A 23347-nucleotide genomic window follows, 5' to 3' on the forward strand; every position below is an offset into this window, starting at 1 on the left:
TGTAACTGCACAAAAAAGCAAGGTAGGTTGGAGCCATTTTAACATAAAGCTGCTTATGAGCTCCAAGTACTGAGAATCAGAGCAAAACATTTACCTCAAAGCTTTCACTGCAGCTTGTGATGCCTCAGTTGTGTTCTCCTTCTGTGGAACCACTCATCTCATGAAACTCTTTCTTTCCTGCCTTCATGTAGAAATAGGGATTTAGGTTTAAAGTAGTTAACGGGAAATTATTTGAAGGGTATTGTTATTAGTACTGAATGAGAGAGCTTTCTCCTTAGTGCCAGGTTGTCCTGTGGGTAGTCCAAGCGTAACATGGTTCAAGAGCTACGTGTTTTCGTGTTGTGCCTTGAAGTAACATGACAGAGTATGGATTCAGTCCCTGTCCTTCAACACTACTAGGCCAAGGGGGAGCAGCCACATGCCATCCCAACTGGACAGATCTTGCCACTTTGGTGGAAAAATGATCTCATTTAGACAGGAGGGTGAGGACACAGTGGTCAGTCAGATGCTCAGGACACCGTACATTTGCCTGATAGGTGGTGTTGCCAAAGTGAACGTGGCGACCGTGCAACCTCCCCTCACTCGTATTAGCAAAATGTGCAGAAGGTTCTGTCACCCAGTTGTAAAAATGATGGCAGGCATCGATGTGCAGTTGTAACATATGGGAAGTACAGTGAATGTGGGTGGAGCTGTTCATTTCTCATCTTGAATCATTTACGAGATCAGCAGGCAGGCCAGATACAATGCATATGGGAATGTGTGGCTGTGCTGCACATGTCACACGTAATAGCAGATACTGTGAGAGGGCCCAGAGCCTGTCCTCAGGAGCTAAATGCACCAGAGCAGGCTGGGAGTCCCAGTGTGTGGACCAAGGGCCAGCTTGGCAGCAGTTTTGGGAGAGCAGACTGGCAGACTGAATTTGGGAATTCACAGATCCAGATCTGCACTGACTAGAACTGCACCCTTTTCATCCATCATGGCCCAGAATTGTACACTGGAATGTTATTAAACCTGTAGTCAAGCACTGAAGATACAGATGATAAAGGTAAAGTTGTGGCCTGCTGGTCAAACTCAGCTCAGTGCCTATGTCATATTTTTCCCTCTGCTCAAGGCGACAGTCTAAATGTAACACTGGGTGGTGAAGTTACAAACAGAAAAGTGTAATTAAGTATTTTCATAATTAATTAATTAATTAATTAATAATTAAGTACATTTCCATAATTAAAGACTTTTCAATTTACAGCAGTTCATTTGAAAGTACATAGAGCTTTACAATAGAGCACACCAGGGCTTGTGTCCAGTTAATATTTTTGAAATTTGCATGGGCTACCTGTGATAATCTACTAAAAAATGTTATTCTGATGTAAAATTCATGAGTTGGAAATTACTTCTGATTGGATGCCAGGAGTAATAAACAGTCACTGGAGAAATAACAAGTGATACCTGCTTCCATGATTAAAGAACTAAAAGTGCAGTTGACCTGTCTTACAGTGGTGTTGTCCCAACTCAGGCACTTGTTCTTCCAGTGTAAGCAGAAGGCCTCTGCATGTTTCTTCTGATACCTGCCAGCTTTTTCCTCTGTTTTGCAGCCCCTGATGAGGAGGACCTTTGGAATGATGGGCTCTTTACATCTTTCCCCAGGAATCCCTGTTACACTGTTATAGGATCTATGCTGACATGCTTAATTAACACTAAGCTTACTTGAAATAAGTGCTATGTTCTGTAATGAGTTTTGGACATTGACCAGCTTGCAAAGAGCAGTGGACAGAAAACAGAAGTTTTTGTCATTTCAAGTCCCGTTTGTCAGGGAATTTGGGTATTTGGATTTATAATCTGGGCTACTGTGTGTGTTTCAAGAAGACAGTTACTGAAGCAGCTACAGAGTGTGCAGCTTGCTTAGCTACAGGTGTTGGCATGCAGTCCTGCAGTCTTTACTGATGTCACAGCAAAGCAGATTTGCTGTTGTGTCCTCATAAGGCTTCTAAATTAAAAGCGCAGACCTTTAAAAGTGCTAATTTAAAGTGTGAAAATACATTTAATGCCCATCTTAGGAGTAATACTTTAGTATCAGCCCAACCACCAGCCTGAACTCTGGCCTCTGGGAGCTGCCACCACCAGTAAAACATCAAAGCTTCTTCCATGAACTCCAACTTCAGATGCTCTGCAACCCTTTTACCTATTTTTTTTCCAGGTTACAGCAGCTTGACAAGCACTGCCAGGCCACTGCCCAGCAGTTAGTGGAGTTGCTCAACAAACAGAATCAGCTCTTCAAAGAGAAGCACCTGCTTACAGAAGAGGTGCAGTTTCTGCGAACACAGGTACTGCGCCAAAAGAAAAGAAAGTCTGAGGGGAATATTCTGCAGCTTTAGCAGAGAAATCTGCCAGCAGTCTCATTTCAACTGCTGGATTTTGTTGCTGTTGTTCTTTTAAATACAGCATTACCTTATAAAAAATAAAATAACAATACATGCAGTTGGAAAGAGACTGGTAACTGAACCTGACTTTCACTTAAACCTAAACTACATGAAAAAAGTGTTTTGAAGTGACAATAAATATGCAGAAGTTCTTCTCAGTGACAGTTCCTAGCTTTCTTATCTGAAGATTTTTGTGTTGCTTTTTCAGAGAAAAGGGAAATCTGTTCTTTAACAGCATTAATGTTTAAATAGTAACTTGATGTTGATAATTGCTTTGAGGTTTTTCTGCCATTTGTCAGACTTAAGTCCCTCTATCACTTTGTGATTTTTTTTCTCTTTATTTCTAAAAGTCATTTATGTATTTTTGCTGCTCGATGACCACTCATGGTGAGACTCTTGGGGCTGTCCTTTGCAGAGCCACTAGTTGAACTTTGATGATCCCAGTGGCTCTCTTTCAACTCGAGATATTCTGTGATTCACACACCCAAATGTGAGATGGTAAATGTACAATCCATCGTGCCTGAGCACTAATCACTGCACTGCTTCTCCAGCAGGTCTGATTGTTGCTTTCAGTGGTCCCTAGGAAGCTATGGCTTCTTATGGGCTGTTCTGGCTTTTTTGTTGTGGCCACTGTTCTCTGGCCAGTAAGTGCTTTGGAAATAAGGGAGAAGACTGTAGGGCTGTTTTTTTTCTTTGTCCTTCTTCCACTTTTTTTCAGAAAAAGTAGGAGAACTAACAAGCACAGAATGAGGTTTTCAGTAAAACTATCAGATAATCAAACTCATAGTTCAATTAGTGTATTCACTCAGTCACAAAGCTAATCACAATGCTTTCTAACTTGTGAGTTTGCCCAGGATAGCTGAAGTTCACTTCACATGGTAACAAAGGACATTCAGTGTAGGAAATTTAGTCTAGTAGCACACCTAGCAGTAAACAGAATATTAATTGTCTTAGAACTTTAAAATAGTGAAATCACTATTTTTGTAGGCTTTTTATCTGTAGAATTCACTAAATGTTTAACCTAAGGGAATAAAATCTGTACTTTGTTAAGCCCCTAATCACGTCCATGTGTTCGGTTTTATGGCACTTCCTGTTCTAGTAGACAAACTCGGTGGCTTATGACAGTGTAAGGTTATCAGCATGTAGTAACTACTGGCAAATTTTAGGGCAGCCATAGGGTTCTCTCTATAAGAGGAGTTAAGGAGGTGGTTGTTCCCAAAAGCAATTACAATTTCTGTTTTAAGAAAAGCACTCTTGGTAATGTGAACAGCCTTTACATGGTCCACAGGGATTTTGTTATTGATAACCTATTTTATCTGGAATTGATTGTGTTTTTATGGAGTTGGACAGAAGTACAAAAATCATACAAAAGAGGAAAAAAACATTCAGATAATACACTTCTATCGAGACTTGACTGGCAAAAGCTGCCTTCTTTATGTTCATTACAAGTTAATTGTGCTCCAGAGGATACTTTTAAAGTTGAGAACACTCCGAAAAGAAGAATGATATAAAACTTACTACAAAATGAGCCCTAAAAATCTATTTGCAGCCATTTAAAGCAATGGTGGTTCTCTGGGAATTGGAGTTCAGCCCAAAAGAGCTGCTTGGAACATCAGACAATTGTTTTAAGAAAACTAAAGAACAGTTCACCATAAATGGAAGCTCTTTGCAGAAAGATATATGTAGTTAGTACAGAAATAAATACTAAAACCAAGCAATTTCAGAGTCAGTGTTGATCAAAGGTGAAAATGACCTCATATTCCACATTTTTCTGTATTGTCCAACAGTTCTCCTTTATAATTAACCAAGTTTTTGGAGGGTTTTTTTGGTGGGGGGGGGAAGGTGGAAGCAACCAACCATTGCCTAATCCTTTAAAGATTATGTAAAATACACTAACCTAAATGTGCTATTGTGTCTTGGAACATAAGCCTCTAGTAACTACAGTTGCATATTTCAGGAGAAAAAACGGGATGCAGATCTCAAACAGGACACAGATGGAATCAAGTAAAAACCTGGATGGATAAAGAGAAATGAGCAGAAGTACGTATTTTTTTTCTATATCCTATATATAGAGTGGGGGAAGAGGAAAGGAGAGCAGGACTAAAACTATTTGCAGATGTGAGTTGAATCTGGCAAACACTTAAAGACAAAAGGAAGAAGGAAGTGTTTGAAACATTTTTGGGTTTGAAACTGTTGAAGCTTTTTGTGCTTTGTTTTTTTCTCTTTAAGCACTTAAAAATTTAAGGACAACCACTCCATAGCAAAGACAAGTTTACCTAACAGAATTTAAAAAAATATCTTAAATATGTAAATTGAAGGGAAAGGGGGATGTACAACTCTTAGCAAGGTGGGAACTTCTAGAAGATCTCAGATTTAACCCAGGTACTTTTTGGTCTGGATAGGCTCTAGGTGTTTGCCTTTTGATTTGGAATTGGTTAGTTTTGTTGCTTCCAGTATTTTCTGTCTGGGGAAGCTTGAATCATCCCTATGTCTTCAGAAAGGCTGCAATTTGTTTTATAATAAATCATAACAGTTAGTGTCACATTGACAGAAACATTATCTAAATATTTGTATTTGGAGCAGTGGTGTCCAAGTTACGCTAGTGCAACATAGCTACAGCTGTTCCTACTGCCTTGTAAGAGTTACTAAACTTTCAAAGTTTAAAGGATTTGAAATTGCATCCTTTACTTGAATCTAGCTGACCTAGTCAACAAACCCTGACAACCCCTGAGCCTTGATAGGATTTGTTTTCAAAAGTCAGGTTACTTCCACTGTAGTTTTATTTCTAGTGTTACGTGTTTGCTGTATGGGGGGAAAGACAAACAGAAAAAAAAAATTTTTCTTTAAATTCAGCTACATTCTGGTGTGTTAAGAGCCTGTTTTTCTTGGAAAACTCATTTGACATTGTAAAGAAAATTGTGGGTTTTAAAGTGAAGGAAAAGAAATCAAAAGAAGTACCTGATCCTGCTATAATGCTGCATTCCTTTACAGGCCACATGAGCTAAAAGGCTTTTAGAATCCTTGTTGAAGGAATAACCAAGACAAGTCCACCACTTTTGAAAACGTCTTTCTCATTCTTAGCAGTGAATTACATGCTTTTAAAATAACAATATTAAATTTCCTATTGCTGAAAAAAGCCCAGTGTTATTTCAGAATAACCATCTGCCTATGGCATGACGATGCTTGCATTGTAATTTTCATTTTCATAGAGCCGAAAAAGACCAGTATGATAATGTCCCGACCTCTGTGTATCAGACCGTTACACTAATATTTACTAGATGTCACTAATACTTAATAATGGGATACAGCATAACATATTCAGGACCTTGTAAAGGTAATCAAAATTTTAATTACGGGATTTACACCTCTCATTTTGAAAGTTTTTGGAACACTCAGGTCTGGAATTTCCACCTTTGAAAGTCTTTTGTATATTGGAACGCACCCCAAGGCAGGAGGTTAAGATACATCTAACTGCCCTCCTACATAGGTATGAAATACAGAATACTAAATAAATGTGCACAGAAAGCAAACAAACATCTAAACAGAGATTGCTGGAAACCTCAGCACCCCCCGCCAGGCATGAGTGTATTTGTGAGAGCTGGGATGCCTCTCCCTTGCAGAATCTGCCTTGGTGTCCATCAGTTTGACAGAAATAAGTATTTGTCCCAGTGGATAATCCCCTCACAGACCCCGGCTGCCAGAAGGGTTTGCTGGCCAGCTGAGCCAGTGAGAGCACAGACGAGTAGGATCTGGACCTTGAGGATTACCTCCAGCGAGGGCTGTCATCCTGTGCTGCTGCTCTGACTTCCCCACGAAGATGTCCTCCTGCAAGCCAGCCCCTCCCTGGCCATGAACCCGTGCTCTCCCTGTGCTATCCTTATGGCTGAGCCACTAAAACTCTCTCCTCCCTCCTTACAGATGTCTTTGTCACAGTGAGCATGTCTGTGAGCTGATCACCCTTGTTCTAAAAGGAAGTTAAAATACACTCACCCGTGCCTGTGTTCCCATCCTCGCCCCAGTCGCTCAGCGGGAGGCACTGTCAGAATTATAGCTGTTCTGGAGCAGGGATTTTCTTTCCTTTCTTGTGTCAGCACGAATTTTCAGTGAGGTCCCAGCAGTTAATGTAGCAGTGCTCCCAAGTGCCCTGTTTGCTTTTTATTTTTTATTATATATTACAGAAGGGGGAGCCTTATTTCCAGCAAACAGGTGGGTCATCCATCTCTGCTGTCAAAAGTGATTGAGCTGATCCTTACATGGCCCTCAACCTCAGGAGACCTGAAGATTGCTTTGGTTATTGGGAGAGAGCTTTTGTTTTAGTGCAGTCTTAATGCACAAAGATAGTGCCGCTGCCAGGTGTTTGTAACAGCCAGTGACAGTGCACAGACGGGTTGGTGGATGCTGTTGTGGGGTTTTTTTTAAGCAGATGAAAATCTTTACTTCTGCTTAGATGGAGTTTAATCAGAAGTGATGCAAGTTAAACTATGACAGGAAGGGATAAAGATAGACCTCTGTTTGATGTCTGACTGCACTGACATGAGACTTCAAGTATTCAGCTCCTCAGTGTTTGGGAGGAGCAGCTGTGGGAGTCCTGTGCATCCGAGTCCTGTGCATCCCATCCAGTGTCTGGTTACTGGACGAAGCTGGGCACCAACTGAGGAGCTGAGCCTGGCCCTCCTGAGAGTTCCACCTTGGGTTTTACAGCCATGCAGTGGAGGATTGAGGCACTGAAGCCACCTGAGTGCTTTCTAGTCAAACAGGAAGTCAGTGGCTTTTCTCTCCTCCCAGTATAGCTGGCAGGAATAAAGTAAACCAGTCAGGCATCTGTGGTTCCACTCCTACAGACCCTTCCAATTTGTACATCTAATACCCAACCACCCTGTTAAAGCAGATGCCACTGAGGTAGGAGGGAGTGTCTAGAGGAACTTGGGCACTGTGCACTGCAGAGGTCTGCACACTGAATACCAAAATGTTCTTGGGAGGAGGAGAAACTAAGGCTGGAAAGGCCCCTACCTCTGACTATGCAGTAACCAACTCGTTTACCAATTACCTGGATGTGACAGTGACAGTTGTGCTCATTTCATTGGAGAACAGCACACCTTAAATGACAGCTTTAACACCTGGCCCCTTGGACAGTGGGCTACAGAGACTCTGCCAGGATTTGTGCTTGCTTTGTGAAGAGGTTCAGGTCAGGCTGGTCAGGAGGAGATTTGCCCACTTCATCAGTCAAGCTGAGGTTCTGCATCTCACAAAGCATTAACACTGGGTAACTGTGGTGTGGAAGAACACCCACAACAGAAATTTCCAGGAGACTTCTTCAGGAGTTGAGTGTTTGGGATCCTTTTAAGCTTCTGCCCATACTCTAATGCCAAGGGTCACTGCAGCACAGAGTAGGTTTCCTCCGGTTGTCACTACCCAGGCACTGACATGGAATTTAAGCCCCAAGGCTTTCCATTGCCATAATTCCTTGCACTGGTTGCAGACACAATTACAGCAGTTGGTGTTGGTGCATGTATTTTGGGGGGAAAATTACCATGTTAGTGTTTTTAATTCTTTAGTGAACTGCAGCTTCATGAATTTTTTTAAATTCAGCCTAACCAAGCAAGGGGGGAAGGAAAAAAAACAAAACCCTTCAGTCTTCTAATGCAAAACCAGCCAAAGTAGAAAGTTTATTTTTATTTCTGAGGTCATGTACATCTCTTAAATTCAATTTTTAGCACTGCAGTGGCTTAATTCGAGGTAGCTCCCCCAGCTCCAATCGTTTGATGTCTTGCTCAATTCAGTCCTTAAGTGCTACCGAGGAAGCACAAACAACAGCTATGCAAGAGCTTCAAAACTGCGAATTAGCCTTTCCACCAGAGGTTTCCTACGGGCACCAAGGCAACAGTTTCCTGTTTTGCTACAGCTGCCCACCCCAGACACACACTGAAAACATAGTAAACACCCTCTGGCAAAACCCTGCCCTCTTCTTCTTGGAAGGGAGAAGGGGCAGGATCTTAGACGTGCCCCAAAACAAGAGCTCACTTATTTACTGCTAAACAGGAGCCATGTCGAAAGCTCATGGAGATCCTGCTTTTCAGAAATCAGATGCCTCTTGTTCTTGCTACCTGTAAGACTTCTGAGCTTAGAAAGAGATGAGGACAGCAGGCCCACAGGAAGTGCAGGCTTTGAAACAGTACTTGTTTACTCTGCCTTTCTGCAGTCTTAACGAATTTTTATTTCTCTTCTAAGAACTTGCCTGCAGGCTGAAGTGACACAAATGAGAAACACAGGCACTGCCATACAGACTACCCATCTCTTCCTTTTATCTTTCAGGTCTGCTCTGCACCTGGCTGAAACTTGTCTGAGGTTCACCCAAAGACACCTCTGCAGAAAACAGGCACACTTGCTAGCTAATTTCAGCTGGTTTCTATTTGGTTTTAACTACGGAATCACAAATATTTTGAAGCCTTACCAGCCTACCAAACTTTCTGGGATGACAGCTGAGACATTTCTGAAAAGACCAGGCTAGCAAGCCAGTTTTAACAGCTATTACGTGATGTGGATGTCAATAATTTGTACAATTTTTATAAAATGTTTTTATCTATTTTCATAGTTGAACATACATGTCTATATTATTTACAAACTGAAATATCAATAAACCTAATAGGATCTCTAGGTTCCTTGTTCTGTCCTTCTGAATTCAAAGGAAAGCATGTGCAGGGGGAGGAGGGAGAAGGGGGCTGTTTGCAAGTGCTACACATGTACACTGCCCTCCTTTTTACAAACTCAGTACCAGAGTATACCTGGGAACTTTCTTCAACAGGACATTTGTCACTTTTATCTAAAAAGTGAGAGTCCCAAAAACTACTTAATTAATCAGAAAAGCGTAAGAAGGTTGAGAAATATTCCACCTAATGTGGAGGAATTGCCATGGGTCAGGTTCCCCTTTAAAACATTCACTGAACAAAGCCTTTAAGAGAAAGGAGCCCTTGATTACTACCGAGGAGCCATTACAGGAGGTGCTAGGCTCCACACTGAAGCAGTGGAGCTGGACTTTTCCACCAGCACATATTCAGGGCACCAGATGAACTTGGCGTCAAATTACTCAACTCAAAACATTTGGAAGGTACAGGTGGAGGGCTTTTTTTCTGGTTAACTGTGCACTCGTGTTTTTCAAGGTTACTACTCAAATACCCAACTGTTTCAGAAAGAATTTATCTGAATCTTTTGCTGTCTAGTGTGGTAGAAGCTACACACAGAAGAGGAAATTTCTACAGCTATTTTTTTCACTGTAGTTGGTAAAGGGGGGAAAAAAAGCACAAAGAACAGTTCCCCAGCAATAAATCGACTTCAGCCAGCATGAACACGGAAAATGTAACAAAAATAAGAGTAACAACACATGCAATAAATTACCATTGGGTGTGGAACACAATCTTTCCTTCCCTTATATTTTAAGAATTATTAGTGGTATAGCCCTAACATCAAAGTGATTTTTCCTCCCTATTTCAATTTCCTGCCATATAAAACTGCCAAACACATCTGATCGCCTCCCTGAACAGCTTCACAGATATGACACTAAGCGTGCTGAGAAAGGCCTCAGGTCTTCAGGGACAAGAAGGGCTGCTGAAGGAAAGCCCTCTCCAGTCGAACTCGGGATTTTTCACAGTAATCAGGCTGACAGCTTTTTAAGTGTCACTACTTTATAGATGGTTACACAGTTAAGAATATACATTTATAAACATAGGAAAATGCAAACTTTAGGATTTATTTTTTATTATTTCACAGCATAAATCTGTGTTTAAATAGGAGACAGTGCCTATAGGTTACACATGCAAAGGAACTCAGGCACCTATTCCTGACACTTAGGCTTCACTGAGACCCTGGAGCACAGCGGGACCCTCAACCTTTCTGGACCTGCCTCACCTACCAGGTGGCTTCTGGTGGCCACATGCAGGGCTCCACTGCCAGCCACCCACGTGCATGTACAGCTCTGATTTCAACAAAGGGTCCTGGGCTGCCAGTATATATAGCTGGAAGTAGGTTTTTATACTCATCCCAGGCATAGGTGCAACTATTGTGTTGCTGGGAGTCTACAAGGAATAACTTCCCCTGCAGCAGATACTCTATAGCAATTAATGAGTCATTACAGCACCAGTTCTACCTGTCTCATATCCCTCCCCCCCTTCCCTTGCTTCTACTTAAGCACTAAATGCTTGGTTTTACAAAGTTTACAAGTATCAGACTGGACAATCAAATCCAGGTCAGCACACAGAGCGTGATTCCGCAACACGGGATGCAGCCTGACCAGATAGTCCTGTCACTGCTGCAGCTTTGTCCTGGTCAGTGACATCCTGGTATCACTGAACTAATGGATGGCTGTCTCCCTGATGCTCTTTCCTATTACAAGGTGGGGGAGGAAAAAAAAAGGAGGAAAAAGGAAAAGGAAAAACCTGAGACCTGGATGAAGCACCTCTATTCCTGAGAAGCATTCACATCAGAGAACAGAAAACCCGTCAGAAAACCCGGATGACCCCACTGCTTTAAGGACACTCAGCCCTCCAGATCGGCTGGTTGAAACGGCCCTGGACCAGCCTGTGGGCTTCAAAGAGTCCCATTCTGCAGTGCCCTGCTAAGCCCACCTTCCCTTTTTTCCCCTCTCCTTGCCCAAACATCACCTAGCTATGGGATATGAGGCCAAGAATTTCATCAGCTGAAAATCACTTAAATGGTGAATGTTCTGATAGGAGTGTGCCTTCAAATGTATAACCCAAATATACTTTTATAAGTGACATACACCTCACAGAGTTAACAGGAGCCACCTGTATGGAAACAGCCTTGGTCCAAAGCACAGATACATTTTGCTTAGTCATAAAAACTTTTTTTTTTTACAATACTGTAACTGAATCATTTACAAGCTGAAACTGTTCACCCAGTATCTGAAATACGTCACAGCGAGTTACAGTTATCACTAGGACTTCACAGCAAATAAAACTTGTAACTAAACATGCACAGATCATTATATATACAGTGATAAAAAAATAATGATGTACATTTTCTTGTAAGAAGAAATTAAGTAAATTCTTTGTGCATTTCAGGATTGAAACATCTAACCTATATAAAATTACTTTAAAATATGAAGTAAGTATTTAAACCAAAACTTGAGAAATCTTTTCTAATCTGCAATATAGCCTTCTCATTACCATTTTTCTTTCTCTGACACAGAACAACTTAAGAATTTTATCCTCTAAGATATTTAATAGTAATGTGCAGATATAAAAAAATACGTCCTCTGTGGCAAGCTTGAACATATATATATATATATATTTACAAACCTCCAGAACAAATTAGCATTAAAAAACACAGAAGTAGCAGATTGACATAGTGCTTTATTTAAGCTGTCTGTACGAAGGAAAATAATGTGCATCCCTATCATATACGTGTAAAAATACTAAGGATGTACAGTGTACAAAAACAGTTTCTTGTAGTTATTTCACATCCTTGTGGGTCATATACTTAAGGAAATAAACAGTTTAAGTATGACCAACAGTAATACGGTTTCTTGGGTTCGTAGTCGTGTCTGCTTAATATCCTTAACCATATGACTAGATCTTGCATGGATCTAATGAAAGAACTAGCAAGGTCAAGAAATGTCACAAACTCTAAAGCTACAGGGAGGTAATTCAATTACCAATTTAGAGGTTTTTATTTAAATAAATACTTTACATTTCATGCTTGCCTGTAATGCACTACCAGGAGCAAGATAAGGAAATTCTACTGTAGACAGTACAAACAGTAGCAGCAAAGTGTGTACATTGAGGTGTAATATATAGACCCTGCAGTTAGTAAGGAAAGACCTTACTTTTGTACTCTAGGAGAAGCACATGGCCCCTGCAAGAACAGTCAGCTTTAAGAAGCCACAAGTAAAGATGGAAAAAAAAGGTAAAACAATACTGGAATAAATGTTCTTTAAGCAACAGGAATGTACTGGAAGATGGGTTAGTGTGGAAAGCGAAGCTGTGTGCAAAACTGCCAAAATCCAAACAAGAAATGACCTAGTTCCTCCAAGATGGCTGCAGTACAAGAGGGCATACTGTATGTCATGGAAGTCAGTACAAGCTGGAGTCAAGCTCTGAAATGTACTGTGCTCAAAAGGCTCACCAAGACAACCAGCCACCACCTCCTGTCCAAATCCAACCACAACTGCAGACAGCAAAAGAAGAGCTTCAAAAGTTTCTCTCAGCACTGCTTGTCCATTTCTCTGTCATCTGTTTCTAACACTGGTAAGAGGGAATCCCCCAAGCCTGGGCAGCACAAGGTGGCTGCAGACTCTTTGCATCATAAACTCGATCACTGATGTTTCAGAAGGCAGACAATGCAATGCAAGCGATGTCTTAAAAGGTTTTCCAACAGTTCACTGACAGACCCTTCCTGCAAGCCGCGCACTACCTGGCTACGCAACGGAGAGCAAAGCACAGGGTGTCACTGCCACAAGGAGACGCTGGCCAGAGTCACGGCCAGTCGGTCACTGGCTGGAGCTGCCCTGTGCCGAGAAACTTATTGCTGTTACAAGCTGCAAACACAGGGGAGAAAACACAGGCATGTAACACAGATTTTGAATCATCATAGTTTCAGTCTCTAAGTACAAGACCTTTGCAGAGAAGTAATTAATGCCCGTCTGTTAAGTACTTGGTTATTTCAGTCACTCGCGCACTGTGTCAGTGTAGACACCTCTACACCACCAGTCCAGGACTGACCTGCAACGCATTTGCTGCTCTCTTTTCTCTCCGCACTGGGACAACATCTACATGTCTTTAGTGTTACAGGGTGACATAATGAAATCCTATGCAGTTAGAATATACATCATGATATATTTCTATCTGATTATCCATCCATTACTAAAGATAAAACACTAAACATGAAAAATTGTCTAAATTACTCTGCGTCTTTAGCTGCCTTGCTAAAATGCCCATCTACCCCTTGACCATCCCAGCACATGCACTGCCAGCAGTGGGCTTCATGCTTGGGCACTCAACTTTCCACATCAAGAGGCTAAGGCATCTGTGTAGGAACATCTCTCCTCTCAGACTCATCTACTCACTCACACAATGCAACCAGGAATACTCTGCAATATCACAGTCTTTGTGGGAGCTAACAAGAGCTGAATGCAGAGATACTTCCAATGATAATCCTATGGAGCCGGGGGTTCCCGATGTTGCCTGCAAGGGTGCGCGCACTCTGTCGCTGCGCCGCGTCACGCCCCAACTCCTAGCACCAACGGGTTTATTATTAAGATTATCATTGCTGAAGATCAAAGCTAAAGTTTATGCACATGTTCTGTTAGATACAGATCTTCGAAAATGGAAAGACGTTTCCCTATCAGTGGAGCATTTGTTGTGATGTTTGAAATTCAGTCAATCAGGTACCACGGTTACACGGAACTTGCTGGGTTTCGGGACTCTTTTGGTTGAGGGCAAATCTTCGTTGAGAACGGCTGATCTCAGAAATTTACTAATTTAATTGTTAAAATAAAGTGCTTTTCTTGTAATCACTGTGGTCTCGTTGTTCAAATGCAATTCCTTCATATAGAACAGACATTTTCTCTTGTGCTGTCAGGCTCTTACATTATGTTTATCCTAAATGGAGCACAAGATATAGCTTTTTTGTCTGTTCACTTTTAACCCTTTGGCACATGAGGTTGGAATTCCCCACCTCCACTGCCAAATGGTTAAAAGACAGTATTTCATTCACAAAAATCTGATTCTAAGCAGTATGTACAATTTCAGAGCCTTGTTAAAATTTCCACATGGGAGAAAAGTGCATTATTCCCTTCAGCTTGTACAGTCCTTCCATATATTACAAAATTAACTGCTATAAGCCTGTTCTAAGATGTAGCAGCATTTGCAAACATGACACATACAAACCTTATCTCTAAAAATAAATACTACCGCAGTATAACCAAAAAAAAAAAAAAAAAAGGAAAATAAAGAAGAAAAAAAGGAATATTCAGAGTTAAACACCTGGAGAGGAAGCTAATTCACAAACTCAAAATAAAAACAAGTAAGGCAAACACCTGTTTACCTTGGTGCACACATTTTGGTGAAAAGCAATACCATTATGCCTGTCTACATTCTTCAGCCATCAGAGGTGATGCATATCATGAAAGAGAAAAGCATGAGAAAGATGTTATCTGGTGCAAATTATAAGACCCCTTGAACAACTTCAACTGCTGCTTTTATGCCTTCATTTCTTGCATGTATAATGTTCGATTCTCCATGATTGCACATGAACCTGGAAGTTCTAAGTGGCAGGCTGGGTGAGCCCAGCCCTTCTGCTTCTTCTGTAGTATCCAACAGTAATTAAAAAATAATATATATATATATTTATATATATCAACAGTTTAAGTCCTTCTCTCAAACATTTCCCAAACAAATTCCAGCCAGATGTTAATGACACAGACCTGCTTCAAGTAATGATATGCCTAACAGAGACCTTGCGTATGTACATCACCACCTCTACATTTCCTCATTCTAACCAGCACAAACAGATGCAAGAAAATGTTATCACCTAGTCTGTTTAGACTAATTACAATTTTGATTCATCTTCTGGAAGAAGATAAGCTGGACCAACACGGCTTTTGTTTAGCCTCCACTGTGAGGAAAAATAGATGACTACTTGTTCACAAAGTGTACAATGCTGAAGTCATCTACCTTCAAAGAACTGTTAGTAACTTCTTGATGTTGCTATTATACTGAGACTGTGGGCAGCAGCAACAGCAGGAGAGCAGAGTAGAGAGATTCTCATATGTCATGCAAAACCAGAACGGATTTTAGGTAGGTTTGGGAAAGAAACTTGTTCAATTTGGAATGGTCTCTGAAAGTGCCCCTGCTATCATAGTAGTATCTAGTACTGGTGGTGATGTTCAGGAATCATTTTCAGTGATAAACCTAAGATGACAGTGAAGCAGCAGAACAAAAGAGTTATTCTCGTCCACTTGCAGAGTAGGAAAACTGGGGGAAATGTGGCCGCCTCTCATTGTCCATGCAGTCCATGCCATCCTCGTCATCTGTGTTAAGGAAAAAGTTCAAAATATCACTATATCAATAAAATTTTATTATTCACCTGATATGCAATACATCTTTCAGGGTTCAATGCTGAGGTTAAAGGCTCAAGTTGAAGTAAGACTTCAGTTAAGCACATAAGCTTATGTTCACACAGCAGAGTGATACTCACTGAAAGGACATCATGCCCAAAAGTCACTCTTTATTTTAGGCTGGGTTGATTGGTTGGTTCATTTTATTCTGACTATCACCTGAGAACTTCAATCACTACTACCCCTTCTAGGCTAATCCAAACATGCCAGCATACCCGGCCTCTGGCAGCACAGAAGCCGAGTGCCAATTGAGGCAGCCAGTTTCCATCATTTCTTGAGCTGAGCTCAGGAAATTACAGTCTTACTGTAGATATGTTTAAATATTCCTCCATTTTGAAGTGAGTTAAAAGGAAAACCAGCTGCAAAATGAACAATTCATACAGGCTCTATGTGTTTCAATGCTTAGATATTATTTTTAGTAAATTACTTATTTTTACAGTATTTACTGGGATTAGAAGAAATATGGAATAAGCCAAATTCATAAATATTTTTATTTACATAATTCCTCCAGTGCCAATGGAAAGCAGGCACCAGATGTTACCTAACTCCGAGAATTTGGATGTACATTCTCACATGGCTTTTTAACAGAGCTTATTCTTAAAGACTCCTGCTGAGACTGTTATTCTAACAATGTATTTATATGCAACCTTTCAGAATTTTGTGTCTTTTGTATCTTCATATATTCTACACATAAAAACTAGAGTTAATGCAGATCTGATATCGAATCAACAGACCCCAAGTTAATCCAAATTTTAGTGCAATTTGTTGAAGTTACAAAGATGAACAAATTGTTATCACGATAGATAGGAGAAGAAAGGGTTCTTTTTTCACAGCAGAAAGACTTAAAATCACTTAAATTATGGATTTTGAGCAACCCAGTCTGGTGGAAGGTGCCCCTGCCCAAGGCAGGGGGATTGGAACCAGATGGACTTTAAGGTCCCTTCCAATCCAAACCACTCTATGCTTCTATGACTGTGTTCAAACACTAAAAATGCAAAATCCAGAAAATACTCTAGATCTATTTATGAACAGAAAACTGCAGCTAACCTGGGAGTCCCAAAACATCAAAAAATGAGCTTGCTTTATGAAAAGCTAAGCAACCATAACTACAGCCTTTATTGTCTACTTTTGTGATCCTCCCTTCTCAGCCTCCAATATAAAGAAACAAACAAAACCCCAAATATCCCCATTTAGAAAGAAAATTCATTCACAAACTCAGGAGCAAGATCGTAACTGCTCTGGCTTGGTAAGTAACTGTAAAGCCCTGGCTTGGCTGATCAGATCATGATTCTTGTGTGAAACAGAAGATGACAAAAACACAAACTACAGTGAATTCACATTCACTCTAATAAAGAAATTGTGCAAGGTCCAGTGCCATGGTTACATCCATATTAACACCTTCTTTAAGAGCTCTGCTGAAGCAAAGGACTTGATAGGAAATTTAATTTTCAAGTAATTAAGGTTTTTTTTCAAAGTATTGTCTTCAAGGTATTTCAAAACATGCCTATGTTACTAAAGCTACACAGCCCACTGAAGCCACCAGCACTGTCCACATGCCTAAAGAAGGGTCCATGTTCCAAGTACTTTGCTGAACTGGGACCCTGACTGCCAACCAGTAAACACTTGAAGCTGGTGTCTTCTTGTATTTAACAACAAACAAAAAAAACCCCAAACCAACAAACAAAGAAAAAACCCCAAACAAAATCAACACCGAAAAGCCCACACCAAAAATGCCCCCAAAACCCAACCCAGAGTGATCTAATATTCTAAGCTTTGTAATTATTGCATCTTAAAAATAAAGCTGTCATTGAGAGTTACTCTTACACACTTCCATATGAAGACTTTTATTAGTAACAGTGAGAACAGCTTTCCTATTCAAACAGAAAAAACCTTGCACACAGCTTTATTACAAACATTGCTGTTATGTCATGCTTATGCATCATTTCCGACTTACATTTTTCAGGCGGTGTTATTGTAATAGTCTGAGCTGTAAATTCTTCATCAAAATACCTGGTGTCTGTCTCAGATGTCACTTGAGGTTTAAAAGGAGGTACAAGCTGAAAGGCACCAAGAAACAAAACAAAATTACTACACCTCAAAGCAGCCAAATTACTATCAGGAAAACAAGTAAGTTCTTTTCCCTTCACCCCAGATCAAACAAGGAGGTCTGTGGAGAGGCAGCTGGGTCTCTAACTTCCACTAAGAGATAGAACCCATTAGAGTCAATCCCAAAAATACCCATTCAGAATCCAGTTAATAGCACAATGCAGCTAAATTCAAAGTATCACTCTCACATGACTTGCAGATAAATTGAGCTGCATAAAGATAATTACCTAGAAACTCTTCAGGCCAATTTAATTACCCGCAGAGCTGCCAGGCAAAGGCATCTCTAGATACTTCACCACAACTGGGTGGTATAAACAGCTAAGAAGAAAAAGACTACACAGAAAGCATAATAAGCATGGTTTGGGGTTTTCGTTTCCAGTGGTAAGGCCTTCATCTGAATGTACCTTTAGAAGAAATTACATGATGTGAAAATAAATTTTACATTTGAAAAAAGGCCAGTTCAGGCTTAAGGGAGTTGCTGCATCTAAACCTGCCTACCGCTTTCACAGCACAGTGTGGGATTTCCCAACAGCAAATCACTAGGAGCCACTGACAGCCGGCAGGCAGGACTCCCTTGCCCCTCTTTTGAACCAGCCTTGCTATCCACCTTCTCCACCAGAAGAACTGGTAGTAAATTTTTACTGGAAGGCATATCGAGTATGGAATATCACACTGCATGCTGCCAGTCCAAAAACAATGCAGCAGTTTAGTATGTATGATATTGCAAATTGTGTGTGTGTGTGTGGTGTGACAATGTCCTTGTTTGGGCCTTTGGTGCTACCTCCTCATGTGCAATGTAAAACACACCCTGAGAGTACGTGTAATTGATTTTCCTTTCAGTATAACAGCTTATATCCTGGCTCACTGATATTACCAACTTGCGTGTGGTTTTCACTAGTTTCATGTTCTCTCTCTCCTCGACTCCAGAACACTAACAGCAAAAAATTAACTTGTTCATTCACTCCACAGCAAAGAAGAACTGCTGCTGAACTCCCTCCTTTCCCCAAGTTCTATGCACTAGATGCATAGATGTACATGATCTGTACATAGTAAGAGACTGATCTTATCTGATCCAGATCTTCAGTAAGTGCAAGCAATTATTAAGTAAAACCAAATTTATCACTTCATATACTTAACAGTACAATAAATCTGATTAATATTTTTACAAAACTAAGTTCAGCTTTCCCTTACATTGTCCTGAATGGAAAACATACAACAGCAGAGAGGTATTTTGAAGTAGAAGTTCAGGGCATTGTAGAATAAATGCTGAAGGAGCTAACATATATAAACACAACATCAGAAGAATCATCCAGGTATAAATCAAGTTACATCCAATGTTTATAAACAAAGTATTCCATTTTATTGCACAGATTCCTTCAATTTTTGAAAATTATTTTTATATGCGTCCAGGCTATCCCAAACAATTCTCCACTGTTAAAGCAGATTTCCAAAGTTGTACATCTCTCCAGCAATGCAGCCACACAATTCCTAAAAAGAGTTATTTGAGTTATTCCAGTGCAACATCCCACATTGTCATTTTATTGTAATTTTTCTATCTGAAAAAAGAACAGTCAAAAAAAACCCAAACTGAAAACACCAACCAAAACACACAACAAAAAACACCCAAACCAAACCAAAAACCAAACCAAAAACCAAAAAACCAACAAAAAAAACCCCAAAACCAAACCAGAACCAAACCAGAACCAAGACAAAAGAAACAAGCCTACACAAGATTACAGGAAGCAAAATACTGTATTCTAGTCAAGCCTAACTGTACATCACATCCTTTTAAAAAGACATTTTCACAGATCTTAGCAATAGATTCAGTATGAAAAAAATTTGTAAGATAACAGGTTTATAATAATTTTACTACTTCTACTACTTCCTTGATTGGAATACATTTTAATGGGCAGAAACAGAAAATGCCATTTCACAAAAAAATAAAACTTTTCATTTGAAATTAATGAAAATACAAGCTCAGGAAAAATTTTCTTCTTTCTCAAGTCAAGGACAAGAAGCAATGTCTTTTCAATGGTGCAGCACACATCTGCAGTAGAACAAACTACTCCTGCTGTGAAGTACACCAGAGACCTTTCATGCTACAACTACTTTGCAAAGAGAAGGGGCAAACTCTCACTTCAGTCTGTAACAACTGTGAGTCAGGTTCAAGTCATTAATGAAACACAAAAGGTATGGCAAGGTAAGGTCATTGTATGTAGCAGTGTATGGCTGTGCTGCTGGAGAGGAAAAGGAAAATGCATCAGATGACAAGTTTCTTTCTCAAAAACTTACAAGCTAACTACTGGTTTATCCAGGGATTTGTTATATCTTTTTTTTTAATCCACTGAGATGAACAAGCCTCACTACGACTTTAAATCCTCCCCTTGTTCTCTCCATCTACCTGAAATAGTAATGGTTATGGAAAATACTTTGAAAACATTGTTTTAGGAAGGGAAGCACAGTGCTAAATGACTCTTAAGGAACAAATAATTTCAATAATAATTTTAATCAGGTATGAAAAGCACCGTTAAAACAAAACTCATTAAGTTGGTGCTCCGACTCAGTGCTCAGCAGCAAGGCTTATTACAAAACTGTTTATCAATAACATCCAATAAGTCCGCTGATGAAAGTTTCAGTGATGACAGAAGTTCAGCTGTCTGGGGAAGTGAAACAAGTAGAAGACAAGAAACTCCACACTGTAACTAAAAGGGAGGGACCTGATGCAAATTTATGTCAATGGTTTTAGGATTCATCTATCTTACAGCAGTATCTTTCATATCTGGACATTAAAGACATTTGGAAACTTCACTGGCTGCAAAAACAAACTCTCCAGCCATGTGGCTCTCCACAATAGTGTGCACTGGGCTTTATCCAGGCTGTGCCCTTGTTTACAGCCATGATCCCCTAAAAGTTTTGGAAAAGTGGAATCGGTAGCTGAGATTGAGAAGCATAGATACAGCTGAACAGAGAGTCAGTGAGGTTTCTTGAATCTTTCCATACACTTTGTCTCCTTCCCTCACAGCTTCACCTCCACCTCCCACACAGCTGTGTGGACAGACAGAACTGGGGATTGCTCCTTTCCATCTGTTCTACCTCACCTACACCAAACCCACTGGGGCTAAAGTCTTTTGGACATCCCACTCCAGACTCCTGAGCTGACACCAAAGTACCACCTCCCCTTCCCTGAGTAAATTCTTGGCAATCATTTTTCTGGAGGGGTGTCTCCTTTGTCCATTAGTTGTCAGACTTCATTTAAAACCAGAAAGCAAAATGTCCACAAATTTCAGCTGTAATGAAAACATTAGAAAGACAAATAAGGTGTGAATGCTGCAGAGATAAACGCTTAGATTGACACTCCAAAAGATTCTTCATACATCACAAGGAAGACTGAAGCTGAGGTTTAATGATAAAGATTAATACACACAACATTAAGAACCACTCTGATGATTACAACATGAAGATGCCACTCTACAGCCAGCGACATTTCACATTTGGTGCACAAGGAAATAGTATCCAGGTGCTGCTCACTTCTGGCCTGAGAAGTCAGAAGTCCAAGAGTGATGTGAGCACCAGAAGGCACATCCAGTAACCTGTGTCCAAAAGGAGTAAGATAAGCTTTTGTTAAGTACAGGCCTTGTCAGTCTGCAAGAGAATCGCACTGCTTGGTCCTGGCTGCCAAATTTTAGTGTGGGATAATTTTCTTCCTTTAGCAGCCTCGATTCAGAAAAATGCTCCAACCAGACAGGGAACTGCACCTCCTGACAATCTACTCTGTGGAGCAGAAATACAGATTTTCTGGATTTATGCATTACACACACACATATGCATAGATATGCATGTGCCTGTACAAATAAATAAATAAAAGTCTAAATTCAGTGTGAGTTAAGTGACTTAAAGAGTTTGTGTTCAAGACAAAAATCCAATTTCATATCCATCTGTCAAGCTGAATCTGCCCTGGCCATTTCAAAGGCTTGATGTTAGAAATGACAGCAGAAGCAATATCTTAGTGTCTTCATTATCTCCAGTGAGTGGCATTTCCATTTGGCATCCATTGAGAGCAGTGTGTGAGAAACACCACAGTTTTTCCACAGTTCAAGTCCTAGAAAATTTGACACCCATCTCCTAGAGGAAGGAAAGGGGCAGGCACAGTATTTGACTGTTTTAGGTACACTGAGATGTACAGGCTTGATTCTACGCCTTGAACTTTCTCACACTTAGTGAAGAACTACATAAATACTTCAGTATGAAGGAAAATATGTAACCCTTCTTGCTCAAAGAGAATTTACCAGGAATCACTTGTCTTGGTGCTGTACAGAAATGGGTGAAGCTACTTCAAAGTAACCATGATGCACTCAATCTGCCAAATGAGAAGTATGATGCTTAAGAACATCAATCTCCTTTTAATTTAAATGGGATTTTCACAGAATCACAGATTACGCTGAGTTGGAAAGGACCACAAACATCATCACGTACAACTCCTGGCCCTGCACAGCACCACTCCCAAGAGCCATACCATGTGCCTGAGAGCGTTGTCCAAACACTTATTGAACTCTGTCAGGCTTGGTGCTGTGACCACTTCCCTGGGGAGCCTGTTCCAGGGTCCAACCACCCTCTGGGTATAGAACCTTTCCCTAATATCCAACCTAAACCTCGCCTGACACAACTTCAGGCCATTCCACTACCATAAGGATCCCACTGACCAACAGACTGTGGCTGAATCATGCTGAATAGACGGGAGGAATACCTGTCCATGCCCCTCAAACTAGAGTTAGCACCTGGGGGAAAGAGGGTAATTTGAGTTGAACTTCAAGCCAGTTAATAAGCATTCCTGTAGGGACTGGTTCATCCCCATACCTGGCCCCAAAGCAGGCAGCTTGCTACCCAGCAAGCAGCCACAGCACAGCCAGGAATTGGGAATACCCCACGGACACTGCATGTGGTGATCCTAGGCAGGGGGAGGAAAAGGAGCTGGAATTTCAGTGGTGGAAGGACATACAACACAAGCCCACAGGCAAACAGGTTTCAGTAGAGAGTTTTATCCACAGATAAACTGTTTTCCAAGTGATACAATGCTGTTACCATGGACAGAGAGAAACCACAAACCCCCAGGACTACAGCAATTTTGTAGATTCAGAATCAGACACCCTTATGTATATTTTCCTTCCTGTAAATTCAAGCAGCTGGGGGAAGGGTGGCAATCAACCTCTAGGTCTGCCCATATAATTTAAGGTATCAGTGGAAACACAATGAAAGTATCAGACTGGCTGTTGTCTGATCTTTCTACAACTTTGCATGGCAACAACACAAAAGCAACCAATGAGGGTAATTTCTGCAGTTTTTGTGGCAGTGCAGATAATTGTACAAAAACAGTATGATTCAAATAGCAATAACCTAAATCCAAATGGTGGTATTTTCCTATTTCCCTCCCACCCTTTCCTTTCAAAATCTGATACACAGAAATACTTAAATGTGCATTTAAGATCATAGTTATACTGCAGATTTTGCCAGGCCTGAACCCAGGACTTAGATCATGGGATTTCATCATTTGCTGTGTTTGTGTCTTCAGTAAACCAAGGTAGCCACAGCTGAAGGGTAAGGAACAGCTTCTTGCAGCTGTCAGACTTCCTGCTGAAAGCCACTGCCTCCACACTGGGACAGGTGCCTCCAAAAGCACCACGCACAGCAAAGCCAGGCCTCC

At 40.7% G+C, this 23347-nt stretch overlaps 2 protein-coding genes across 8 annotated transcripts in view; one reads left to right on the forward strand and one right to left on the reverse strand.

Moving 5' to 3' along the window:
- The window catches only part of SDCCAG8 (SHH signaling and ciliogenesis regulator SDCCAG8), a 108986-nt gene extending 99918 nt beyond the window's left edge, over positions 1-9068 (forward strand). For 4 of the 5 annotated variants that reach the window (XM_039568253.1, XM_039568254.1, XM_039568252.1 and 1 more), the window contains 3 exons: positions 2192-2318; positions 4372-4454; positions 8727-9068. In XM_039568253.1, the coding sequence (XP_039424187.1) occupies positions 2192-2318; positions 4372-4422 (178 nt within the window). In that variant the 3' untranslated portion in view covers positions 4423-4454; positions 8727-9068. Of the gene's footprint in view, positions 1-2191; positions 2319-4371; positions 4455-8726 lie in introns of those variants that run through there. The other variant, XM_039568255.1, reaches the window with a different exon arrangement.
- Positions 8056-23347, reverse strand: part of AKT3 (AKT serine/threonine kinase 3) — a 154933-nt gene continuing 139641 nt past the window's right edge. For 2 of the 3 annotated variants that reach the window (XM_039568256.1, XM_010391764.4), the window contains exons 13-14: positions 17498-17600; positions 11270-15456 (exon numbers count right to left, since the gene is read on the reverse strand). In XM_039568256.1, coding sequence (XP_039424190.1) covers positions 15371-15456; positions 17498-17600 — 189 coding nt within the window. In that variant the 3' untranslated portion in view covers positions 11270-15370. Of the gene's footprint in view, positions 10555-10591; positions 15457-17497; positions 17601-23347 lie in introns of those variants that run through there. The other variant, XR_005604060.1, reaches the window with a different exon arrangement.

The sequence above is a fragment of the Corvus cornix genome, chromosome 3 (genome assembly GCF_000738735.6).
Source record: "Corvus cornix cornix isolate S_Up_H32 chromosome 3, ASM73873v5, whole genome shotgun sequence".
NCBI lineage: Eukaryota > Metazoa > Chordata > Aves > Passeriformes > Corvidae > Corvus > Corvus cornix.